The 13,354-nt window shown below is 36.3% G+C and overlaps 1 protein-coding gene across 1 annotated transcript; it reads left to right on the top strand.

Annotated features, from left to right (window-relative positions):
* The first annotated feature begins 4,125 nt into the window (after positions 1-4,125).
* LOC121878363 (prohibitin-like) lies at positions 4,126-9,150 on the top strand. Its single transcript, XM_042384549.1, has 7 exons — positions 4,126-4,388; positions 5,468-5,629; positions 6,197-6,339; positions 6,782-6,898; positions 7,288-7,383; positions 7,652-7,794; positions 8,185-9,150. The coding sequence occupies exons 1-7, from the start codon at positions 4,292-4,294 to the stop codon at positions 8,252-8,254; spliced, it is 828 nt and encodes a 275-aa protein (XP_042240483.1). The 5' UTR covers positions 4,126-4,291; the 3' UTR covers positions 8,255-9,150.
* Positions 9,151-13,354: the final 4,204 nt, after the last annotated feature.

Raw genomic sequence — 13,354 nt, 5'->3', positions numbered from 1 at the left:
AAAAGTAAAAGTTATAATTACCTGTCCCAGCATGGGCCCCAGGGGAGGTCCAGCCACAGCCATGCCAGCAGGAATGTTTGTGCGTATCAAGTTACCGTGCTTCACTTTGTCCACTATCTTCTTCATCACTCTCATTTTAGCTCCAGCCTTTGACATACTTGAGGAATCTGAAATGTTGGGGGTCAGGAGTATAGCCCTTGCCTCTCACCCTATGACCCACTTGTATATGACCTGGATACAACATCGTTCAATGAGGCAAATTTGTGCCAGGGTCACAGTGTGAGATATCGTGTTCCTGAAGCCATTGCAAGCCACTTAGATGATTCCCAAACAGATGACTAATGATTTAACCATATATACCTAATTGTTTGAGTGGGATGGCAAAAAATTGGATAAAACAAACAGTAGAAATTGAGAATTTTCCACATGGGATGAGACCCTAAAGCAGACCACACCAACCAACCTAACCTACCCCATACAAGAGGTCAGGCTGATACAGTATAATATTGGGTAAAAATTCAGAAAAACACTCAACCACAGAACTCTATATTGAATTGTACGTAGGGAGATAAATAATAAAAAAGAAGAATACAGTACTTTATAGCATTTTTTGTTGAAAATGTATATTAGAGGGCAGTGAAATTTTGCTCAAAGCTGCACTCTTCAGGCATTGTTCCTTATACATATCTAAGACTCCATGCCAAATTTGAAGCTGATATGTCGAGGTTCAGTCTGCCGCATTTTCTACTGAAATTTTTAAATTTACCTACAGTACTAGCCAAACAGCCGCTGTGGCGGTGCAATGTTCTGTTCAGTGTTTATCAACTTTTTTTTCATATCTCTTATTTCATTTAAGTTGTCTTGTTGCAGATGAGTATGGTGCTATGTCTATATTGATTATCAGCCTTTTCTCATTTCATTATGTCATCATGGTTGAGCCTGGCAATGAATATCTCACACATGTGACTCCCAAGACTGGACACGGAAAGCAGATTGCCAAAACTATTCACGAGTTTCTGGTGGAGAAAAATCTAACCCAGCAGCCCATTGTGTGTGTTGGTTGTGATGGAACCAATGTAAATGTAGGATCAGAAAATGGAGTCATTCATCATCTTGAAATGTTACTTGGTCACCCGCTCCATTATTTCATATGTCAGCTTCACGGAAATGAGCTGCCTTTCCGCGCAGTTTTTTATCACTATGATGGTAAACCAAGTGGTCCTGAGCATTGGCGTGGTCCCATTGGAAAGCAGATCAAGGAGTCTTTGTCTGAGCTTCCAGTTGTCGCCTTCCAGCCAGTCAGTTTCCCTGATTTCCCTGTGTTTAATGATGAAGTGGAGAAAGATCTGTCCTGGGATCAGAAATACCTGTATAGGATTTGTAAAGGAGTTATCACAGGTGTTGTTGAAGATGACTTGGCTGCTATTGAGCCAGGTCCTCCCTGTGTGTCAAGGTGGAACACCTTATGGAGTAGAATCCTCAGGCTGTATGTAGCAACATCAAGACCCAGCCATGAGTTGAAAAGAATTGTCATTACAATAATAAAGTTCAGTGCTCCAATGTGGTTTTACATCAAGATACACCCTTACGTAACACACGGCTCAAGGAACGTATTCCAGTCCCTGCTATATATGAAACACCTGAATAGTGAGGAGGAGACGATAGTGAAGAAGGCTGTCCAGAGAAATGCATACTTCGCCCACACAGATCAACTTCTTCTTGGTATGTGTGCAGATGAGGACATGACTGTTAGAGAAAAAGCTGTCTCAATGATAAGAAAAATTAGAGAGGAGAATCAGCAAAAGGAAGAATGCACTGGCAGATCTGAAGAGGAGGAGGAAGATTCTGATGCTGCTGTTGACGAGAATTTGTTAAACTATACTGATGAGGAGGGTAAAGATGGAGATGGGAATGAGGATGTGCCTCCTGTAGTCAACATGAGAAAGGTGGTGACTCCAAAACTAAAGTGGCAAGCAAAAAACTATCATTCCATGATTAACTGGAGGAATGAACTCAAGACTGAGCCTCCTTACATTGCTTCTCTGTCAAATCTACAGGTTAATGACATTCTTGAGACACCATTAGTGGTGCCCAAGTGGCCAAACAGCACTCAGGCGGTCGAGAGAGGCATAAAAGTGATGACTGAAGCTTGCACTGAAGTGACGGGATACGAATCGAGAGATGGATATATTAGGCAAAGATTATTGTCTAGGAAAATGATGCCAAGGTTCCGCACAAAAAAGAATTTCAATATGAACTTGTAATGATTTTCTATACGGTGTACCTGTAAAATAACATGTGAATTAAATCGATGTCACCCATGTAAAATTTATCATTATCCTGGAAAACATTAAATGACACCTAATTTTTGGTATACACTAAAAGTTGACAAAAAGTCGTTTGCGATGCGGCAGGGTAAGTATGCATGAAATGGCATGAAATTTTGCACAGGTGTTTGTTACAGCCATACAAACGATGCCTGAAAAGTGCAGCCTGCAACTCAAATAAAAGTGTTTTTTCCCTGCCCCCTAATGTATATTTTCACTTTTTTACTTTTTGATTTCACTTTAAAAATGCAATTTTGATCACTCAAAGTGGGCAGGGCTTTGAAATTAAGGGAAACTGTTGGGTAAAAACACGCAAAAAAAACTGGGTAAAACCTAATCTAACTATTACAGTATTTTTTACAATGTGAAATATTTGATCAACTTTTAGAAGTGCACCGTTCTTTCGATCTTTTTATATCAGTGCACCGTTCTATCTCTCGGTGTTAGAAATATGTTTTTCTGAATGTTTATACAATTCTAAGACATTTATCTTCTATGATATTTCTAATACCGAAAGAAATATAACCTAACTTAACCTACCCCTTTTTCTGTGTAAAAAAAACCCCCCATAGAAAATCACCAAAATCCAACCCAACCCAACCTTAATTTCTGACGAAAATATCATAGAAGAAATATAACTTAGAATTGTCTAAACATTCGGAAAAAACATATTTCTAACACCGAGAGATAGAACAGTGCATTAATATAAAAAGACAGAATATTTAAGAACAGGTGTCTGGGATAAGGAGCTGGTTAGGAAACTTTTCAATAGAAGAAAGTTTTTCAGTTTATCAAGAACATCCCCAAAATATTTTTTTTCCCAAACAAAAAGATGAGAGCCTAACCTAATGACTCTCCAACCCTAACATGAGAAACCAGAAGGACATGACCTGCCGGTAACCTTTTATGGGGGGGACAAACCTGAAAAAGAATACAGAAAAACTCGAAAAATATAAATTTCTCCTAAAGTATTGTTATTTTCGCTCAATCTCCCTCTATATAAATTAATATAGTTCCGTGGTTGACCTTTTCCGAATATTATTCATAACCCAGTATTGCCTTTCATTAACTTGAGAGGTTTTGTAAGATCCTTAATTATTCCTCACAAACATGACGTGAGGCATTACAACCACTCACCAGTAAGCTGTAGATCCTTATCAACACATCAGACAAACAATCTCGTTGGAAAATTATAATATGATATAGACCGAGTCTCTAAAATTTCAAAATTTGCTTCTGATCAAAGTTAAGATTGTGAAATAAATAAATAAATAAGACTCACATCAACGTGGCCGGACGAGACGTAAACAAACGCTGGTTATTGTCACAGTTAAGTTAGTGAACCACAATCTCTTTAATTTATATTCAAAGAATAAAGAACGCTCAATAAATTATCAGTGTATTGATTATTTGAATTGTGTGATTAAAATCATAAGAAAAGACCACATTATAGGTCAATTTTACTGTCGATTAAATAAATCTTGGAACATTCCCATAGCCAATATTATCTCAATATTACTTGTATAATTTTTAGTTATGATTAAAGATCTTATGTAGCTGTTAATTTGTGTAATATTTGTATACAAATAATAATGTTATACAAATTCTTTTATGTGGATTTCTCGTGTTGCTGTTTTATTTATATTCTAAAATAACCTATATTTAATATACCCCATATAGACTCAAATTAACGAAGTTTTCTCAAAAATTAGAAACTAAAATTGAATTTATTTATATAATTATTCAATTTATGGTGATAATAACAAAAATAATTGGGTTAAAGTAAAAATTAAAACGTAGTTGGTGAAAGAGAATCATCATCAGCCGACTCATGTGTAGATCGTCTGCTCCTGATGTAAGCCTGCCCAGTTAGCAACTCGTCCTGCACATTTCTTGGGTATCCTGTGACTGTGTGTGTCTTGAGGCTCAGCGAGGGTGTGGAGCTGTAGCGAGGAGTGAGGGAGATGGCACAGCAGCTGGCAAACCTTTTCACCAGGGTCGGGCAAATTGGGTTCGGTGTGGCGGTGGTCGGTGGCGTCGTCAACTCCGCCCTCTATAATGGTGGGTATATAGATAGGTATTTATTAAGTAAAGTCATCATATAAGTTCATATTGATTCATCATGTACATAGACAATATCTATCGTAGCTCTTGATTTTATTGCAATGTTGGTCTGGTGTGTGTCCCTCGGTCTTATCTAAGCTCTTGTTTTATATTTATTTAATAAAATTCATGCAATACAAGCATACATATAAATATTTGCCGAGGATAGCCCATGCAGTATTATTAATGATTATTTTCAACCTAGTCTGGTTTTTATTGGTAATGTTGGTCAAGGTACAGACACTCAAGTATAAGTCCTGTCAGTCTTCCATCACTTTCATTAACACTTGAGATTCATGAACCTGTGGATTCAACACACCACACATTGTTGGGCCCATAGATGGTGCAAAGTTTGATGTCTCAGATCCTCAGGTTCATGAGGCTCAGGGTGCATGGATGTGATGGAGGGCTGACGGGACTTTTTCCGTGACTGTACAACACGACACAATTCCGCTACTACTCTGGGTCTTCAGAATTCTACACAACCAATTTTCTCGAGATAAAGAATAAGCTGTCTTTGACACTATATTTGATGAAAAAAAGTGGTTTAGGTGTGCAGTGCAAGAGTCACAGTACAACATATTACTTTTTGGTTCATTATGTTCATAGACAATGCAGGTATGCTAACAATAGTAAACAGTAAGTTTATTCTACCGAGGATAGCATAAGATGTTAAAACCTTTTAGTATATGTAGGGTGCATGCAGTACTGCACCATTTATGACTGCAAACATGAAACAACGAAAATGACCTTACAGGACTAAGTTGGGTTTGGTGGTTTTGTGTCATCATGTTTAAATTATGTACATTAGTGTTGCAGCCTCTGTGGACAAGATTGTTAAGAAAAGTGTGATGTATTATATTAATCAAATGTATCAATAATGTTTTGAGATTCAGTGGTGACCATTTTCTGAACCATTGCCCCAGATATGAGTGAGTTCTGGTGAATCTTGAAGTTTCAATTCCTTTTAACATTATAAGTGCAGATATTTTCAGTGTAAAGAATCCACTAATTAAACATGAATATTTATTTTTCAGTTGATGCCGGACACCGTGCTGTGATCTTTGACAGGTTTGCTGGTGTTAAGGATACTGTAACGGGTGAAGGCACTCATTTCTTCATCCCATGGGTCCAGAGGCCCATTGTTTTTGATGCCAGAACTCGTCCCAGGAATGTCCCCGTGATAACCGGCAGTAAAGGTGATTAAAGTAAAGTGGTAAAATAAAAGATCCTTGTGGGTAGCATTGTGACTTGCTTGTGGATGCTAGAAATTCACTCAAAATACTGAGTACTCAAGTTGAGAATCTGAGCAAGTATTTGTGGATATTCCTGCTCTACACTTGTATACTGTGCGTGAATATTCATGTTTGTTGACATGTGCTATATTCTCATTTTTTACATTTGTCTTGCATCTCTCTCCTTTACTGCTACCACCATGTTCTTTGTAGTTTTTGCTGTACCCTTGAGCCATTCCACTGTAAAATTGGAGAAGATTGAGGATGGTAGAATAGGAGATGAAGAAATTAAGTTATTTTTTAATGTAAATAAGTATAAACCAGGACTATGGACATACTTTAGTTTACTTTGTGTATTTTATTTATGATTCATAATTATTATGGCCATTCTATTCCCATTGAATACATGCTTTACAAACAATATGTACATATATTTGAATGTAAACTTCAGTAAGAATTATTACTGAAAAAATTTGGTTACTTAGAACGTTATTCACAAAGATAATCATATTTTTAATGTATTCTTGACAGATCTACAGACAGTGAACATTACTTTGAGAGTTTTATTTCACCCCATGAGTGATGAGCTTCCAAAGATCTTTACTACACTAGGTATTGACTACGAGGATCGTGTCCTGCCTTCCATCACGAATGAAGTCCTGAAAGCTGTTGTGGTACGTGTACTTGGTTTTTTTCTTTAGTCATCTTCAGCCAAATTTATCTGTCATGAACTTGCAATGTGTTGTTTTGCCATGCCATTATATTTGAAAAATTTTATGATGCTTATATGAAATTTAAGATCAGAAGCACTGATCCAGGGTTCAGATAGTTGCATGTGTTCTTAAATGTAACTTTGAAGTGCTCTGTCTGGTAAGATCTTTGTTGAGTGACTTTGTGTGATCACTGGAATGATCAGAGCATTGAAATTTACACATTTTATGTCATGAATTGATTGTGTTATCAGAAATGACCATTTTTAATTATTGTTATTTTATTGTCATCATGATCATAGTATTAACACAGTGCTAGTATTATTTATATGATTATTATTATTAGAGGTTATACTAATGATTCTTATATGGATATTGAGGATACAGTATTCTTATACTCTTTCAGGCTCGATATGATGCTGGAGAACTCATCACCCAACGAGAAAAGGTTTCTCGCAATGTTAGTGAACAACTTACAGAACGTTCAGCACAGTTTGGATTGGTCCTTGATGACATTTCTATTGTAAGTATCTCACCAGCTCATCAGTAAATCATCTCTACATTTGTCTAATGGCTGTAGCTGCATTAAGGAATGAGAAATTTACAAAGAAATAGCCGACACTTCATTGCTTCCATGACCTCCATCACAAAATCTTCAGGTGGAGATGAAAATGGTCTTAAACAGCAATCACTATGACTTTGTACAAGAAGGATATTTGGTGCTTTGTGGCTACATATTTGGTTCAGATTTCATGTATTAGTTTTTTTTTATTGTATAACTAACTAGCCTGTACTTCTCTTCATGTCAGGTTTGTAAATGGTCATTTATTTATTTGTTTTTATAATTTGGGGTTATAGATATGGCAAGATGCTGTAAATGGCATTATAATTTACTTGGTTATGATGTTGCAGACTCATCTGACCTTTGGCAAGGAGTTTACACAGGCTGTTGAGCTGAAGCAGGTAGCTCAGCAAGAGGCAGAGAGAGCCAAGTTCTTGGTAGAAAAGGTTAGTTTTATTGTAATTGTCTGATATTGTACTCATGAAACATGACAGAGCTTTTAAAACTAAATACAACGCTTACAGGTACAGTATACAATATTAGAACCCTGCCAAGTTTAAATTATTTATCTCTGCACTATCTAGAAGTATCTTTGGTAGTTTATGATTACAATTATAAAAAAAAAGTAATTGAGGGGGAGACATATTTAGCAAAATTACATGTGGCTGTTTGTTAGAAAGATATTGCACTAGAGTATCCATTTTTACCTTTTAGGCAGAACAAGAGAAGAAAGCAGCAGTTATTAGTGCAGATGGTGATGCCTCAGCTGCTACTCTGCTAGCCAAGTCATTTGGGGAAGCAGGAGAGGGCCTCGTGGAGCTCAGGAGAATTGAGGCTGCTGAGGATATTGCCTACAGGTAAAGGAGTAAAAGATTTATATTTTGTAATATGTGTTATTGGAGATATAAATGACCCAGATAGTTGAACACTGAAATGGATTATTGATTGTGATTTTTTAGAACAGCATGAGTGTATGGTTGACAATAAATAAAGGGATAGTCTTTATTTTCTCTTGATTCCAGTCACCCTTCATTATACTGTTGTGGGGAAAGCTTGAGAGAATAAAGCAATTAATAATAGGAGAGAATGTGTGTGTGTTTGCTCAATCCTATGGAATATAAAACCCCAGTGTATAGGGATATGACAAGTTGCTGCAAGATTCCATTTGTCTCGTATAGGTGCAGTATAGTGATAAACACATCAGTATCAGAATAACCATGATCACTCGCCCCTTTATCTCATTTCAGGTTGGCAAAGAACCGCAATGTGGCTTATCTACCAAGTAACCAAAACACCCTCTTGTCTCTCCCTCAGTGAGAATATTCCAAGGTACAGTACATGAAAAATCTCAACACAGTCTAAGAGGCAATGTAAAGTAATCGATACCTAGAGAATATATTCTTGAAAATGTCCAAGAATGTTGTTACGGTTGCTAGTTTGTCCTGAGTTCTCCATTTCATACATATAAATAAAAAAAATTGTGTTTCCAGTCTATCCAGTTTTATTACTTCGGACCCTAAACTTTATCTTGGTAAATAAATAAAAAAAATTAATATACCAATGTACATTTTATATCATAGACAAAAATGTGTAAGTACACTTCAGTTTACTTCTATAAACAATGCAACAGGAGTTCAAGCTAACAAATAAATTTGAAAATACTGTACTTGGCAATTTTTTCTTGAGTTCTGTGGGAAACATTTTTTGTGAGAGTCAGATGAAGTTACCTTTGTTTATAGTAGTTACAGCTTACCGGTAGTGGGGCTGAACGATTTGCCATTCAATTCTTATCCAAGCACAATTATCTGTTCTGTCTTTACTGTATTATTGGGGTGGAGAAATTTCCTGTTCTTGTAATATATAAGACTCTAGGCATTGAAGTTGTGGGAAAATTGGATGATTTCATTATTAACCGTCGCCATCTGTTTAGTATAACATAGTCACAGAGGCTTGCATTCCACTTTTATTGTACTTTGTTTCTGCAAAATAAAATAAAAAATGAACTATAAGCTTGGTCTTCACATTTTCTTTTTCAGTATCAAGTATTTTTTCCGATTGAATTTTATTTTTGACCAGTAACAGTTGATTGAGCTATCATGCCAGTGTTCAAGAAATTGTATTGATAACTGAATAAAGAGGCACTAGTAATGTGTTATGTATAAAGAAATGTTCAAATTGTAATTATGGTTTTTGTAAAGAAAGTTTAATGATCATTGTCTTATTTTTTAATCCTTTGTAACTATTGCTACAAAATAAAGGGGTGAGTATTCAGTGGTGATGTCAGTAGTATTTAAAAGTTATGGGGCTTAAATAGTATGGCTATAATGATGTTAATGAGAAGTGTGTCTGTGTAACTACATAGCTGGTGAAAAAAAGGATGATGAAGAAAACAGGTAAAATAAAGAATTTTGGAAAATATATGTTGAAAAATTTTAATGGTAATTATAAAATGTATGGTGCATAACTAATATGTTTACTCAAGGGTTCATGTTATGTATCTGGTATAAGTTTGTAACAAATGTCAAATTTGCATAAATTATAATCAGTTTAGTATTTATATGTTTACATGACATTAAAACACTTTTATCCTTGTGTGTATAATTTTTGGGTCAAAATCCAGGAGGCCAAGGTGAAAGATGGGCAACATGACACGTCAAGCAATACTTCACAAACTATGATAAAAACTCTTATTTTTAGTCAAAAGATTAGAATGATCATCCTATTGAGGTCTACATTATAACTTCTATCATAACAAGACCAGAGTGACCTGGAGATGTATATGCTTCAAAAGGCTTTAGCAGCAATCCCCAAAAATTAATACAGGTGCTCCACTACTTAGAATGTTCAACTTACAAACTTTCAGAGATACAAACAACATCACTGAGGGGGGTTACCTGCCAGAACAGGTGTTTAATGTGGATGAGACTGGATTATTTTGAAGAAAATTTCATATGGAACAAGCATTACCTAAGAGGAGAAGAGTGAGCCAGGTTTTAAGGCTGTATTAAAGGGTATAGCTGTACTAAATGTCCATAATCTTAATTTTTTACAATACGTTTGGTATCTACAGTACAAGAGTAAAGTTGGACTTACAAACAATTGGACTTACAAACAAGCCTCAGGAACGTAACTCGTTCGTAAGTAGAGGAGCACCTGTAACTCATTTTTTACTAGAAACCAACCTTACAGAGAAGGGTTTTAGGTGAAAGTTATGAAGGTTTTGTAAGTAAAAATTAAATTCTGTATTTCACAACTCAAGAACACTGAGTTCTTGAAAATGTTCTATTTTAGTGTATGATTATGTATAATTTTTAGAGCCATTTCATAATATTTTTTCATGTAATTATTTATATAGTCTAACTGCTTGATTTCCTTCATGTTGGTAAAGTTATATTGTATGTGCGAGAGAACTGGGGCAAGTGATAAATAAAACTAGCTATCATGAATTTGGATGTGGGGCTGCAGATATATATGACCTGGTGGTGTCAGGGAGCACCTGGCTCCTCCTGTAACACCTGGCCACAGAACCTACATCGGGGCAATATTTCACCTACATTAACACTGCACGGCATGATTCTGTGAGGAAGAGCAACAAGATCAAAGAAGCACCACACCCGTGTCATCAGTTAGCTACGTACAGTAGATCTCTACTCCAGGATTGCAGCCATGCTGTCTCACCAGCTGTATTTACTCATGGTGGCTCTGATGACCCTTGTGGTCAATGCTGACTCTACTGACAACTCAAGAATACGTCATCGGGTAATTTGACTTCTTGTTCTGTAACTTTTATTTGTCTTAATAGTGTCTGCAGTGATCTATAAGATGGACCTTAAGGGCTCGGTCATTCATAATAGGCATTAATATTCTTATTAGGGGTGTCAAGGGTAAGTTAAGTCATGATGGCACCTGACTTATACAGTATAATACTCTACGGCACCACTGATTCTTTGGCAAGGACAATAAGCTACCATGAAGGTGTGATCCCTTGTGTCTTATTTTATTCTGTGAGACAACCTCCATACTCCTCCTCCCCCCTCTGTAAATATTTTTTCAAGTTTGCTCTAAATGATAAATAAAAATATGTACAAGGGAAACAGTGTTATACAATATTCAAACAAAGCTTATATTACCTGGTGTTGTATATGAATGGTCAACACTGTTAATATTCACCTTACAGTGGATGCATTGGTAAGATTGCTAAGGGTACCATACACTTTGCATTAAGCAACTAATGCGTAAAGCTTGGATGATAAGTCAAATAGTATTTATTTTCTCTTAAAGTGGATAGTGGAGATTGACTGATTTTTTTTTAATGGAGAATTTAAACCACGAAAAAAAAAAAACATTCACAAAACAAACTCTCCAAGTAGTTGCTAGGGTAAGGTAGTCACTGGAGTAGGGAGGTCACTAGGTTAAGGTGGTTGCTGGGGTAGGATGGTTGCTGGGTAAGTGGTTGCTAGGGTAAGTGGTCGCTGGGGTAAGGTGGTTGCTGGTGTAAGGTGTTACAGAGTAAGGTTGGCCATAAAATCAGGTGGTCCTTGGCAATGTCAACTAGCTCGATCAACTTTAAAATTTGTGTACAGTCCAACTTTTCTTTGGTGACTTGACCTTCGACAGATTGTGACCAAAATTTACTGATTACCAACTGACAAATAATATACAGTACAAGTAACGTCAGTGGTATAAATACGATGTATAACAAAGGGAGAGGGGAGAAACTCATTCAACTGGGAATATTAAAATAGTAACCGTGCAAAAGTAAGATTGGCTGGGAGTGAACTACGAGCTGTTGATAATTTTTACAGTGGTTGGGATTGGGCTGTTCATATAGTGATCAGTACGTGGTTGTATTAAATTGCGCATGGTCTGCAGCTTCCCAAATACGGCGAGCAGTGTAAGCGATCAAAGGGACTGTGTTGGCAGAGACTGACCTGCTCACAGCAGGTAGGGGGCAGCATGGAATGTACCTACCCATACGTCTGCTGCAAGAGTCCCTCAGGTACGTCCTTATACACAACTGCATCACGGAATTAATGTTTAAGTCACAAAGCAAACCCTGGTTAATAATAAGAATAATCCACATAATTTGGGTTATTGCGAAGACCAGGGATATGTCACCCACAGCTGAGCAGCTTAACAAACATGACAATACAAGATACAGACTAACTGTTAGACTATCTTGTCTTAGAATAAGCTAGTTAAGGTTATGTTAGGTGATTCATAGTGTACTGTTAGACTAAAAGCACAACAAAATTACCTGACATTACCTAAACTAACTTATTCTAATATAACCTAACCACTCGGGTAGTGTTAAGATTAGATTTATGCCATATTGAATAACAGTAAAACAAAGTGCATAAACTCTTATTTAATAACAGATTTCCAAAACTTATTTAATAACAGATTCCCACCATCTAAAGATCATTTTACTCAGTTTTAGTTGTGAAAATAATGGGCTAAAAGAATTATTTTACTAGTCTTCATACATTTTATATTTAATGTTTTAAGAAGCCGCAAGTCCAGAAAACTGTGAGGGCAAACTTTTTCGAAGTGAGAGTTGTGAACTCTTGGAACAATCTACCAGAGAGTGTTGTGACGGCACCGAGTGTGAGCTCTTTCAAGACAAGACTTGACCAACACTGAAGGAGGTTCAGGTACATTCATGAGCCAGTGCATGCCCAGTACTTGCCAACAGTGCGTAACAGAGACGTGACCGCTCGCCCAAGCGGCTAACGAGCCGATCAGTGGTGAAGGGGATAAAAGTAAAAAGTAAAAACATAAATTTTGTTGTTTGTCAGTCATAAAATAAAGATATTGTATACCCAATAAATACTCTTTTGCCATTAGTTTTAACATAAAATAGGTAAGTAAAATGAGCTTTAAATGATGAGAATTGGTCAATAAATAAGAGTTTATACACTTTCTGTATGAACGAAGTAAGTTTTTGAGTAAGGCTCGGACAATATTGAATTTTATTGCATCTATAACTCAGGTCCTATTGGTCACAAACACCGGAAATTTTGCACGAAACTCCCACTAGAAGTAAAGATAATTTTAAGTCAATGTCAACTTCTTATTCCCAAAACTAATAGTTTAACTGCACCTGTGAGGGGGGGGTTTAATACATCACCACTAGGGATCTTGGGAGCAGTAGGATATGTGCAGGGTTCTTTATTAACCAATGTATTTTATTTGAATGGTTACGTATGCTCATATGAGTACTAAAAGTACTTCCAATATCCCTCCACCAACTTGACATATCCTGGCAAACTCATTAAAATATTATCTTAGTATATCCTTTAGATTCAGGTACGTTTTTTACTTAGGTAGTATGAAAGAAAACAAAACTAACTTGAATTTGAATTGTAACTAAAGCATTTGTCACAGTGTTGGTCTGAAAGTACTGATACATTGGTT

This window comes from Homarus americanus, unplaced genomic scaffold (genome assembly GCF_018991925.1).
Source record: "Homarus americanus isolate GMGI-L3 unplaced genomic scaffold, GMGI_Hamer_2.0 scaffold41027, whole genome shotgun sequence".
Lineage (NCBI taxonomy): Eukaryota > Metazoa > Arthropoda > Malacostraca > Decapoda > Nephropidae > Homarus > Homarus americanus.
Note: the sequence above shows the minus strand (reverse complement) of the source record. Positions and strands in the feature narration are given on the sequence as shown.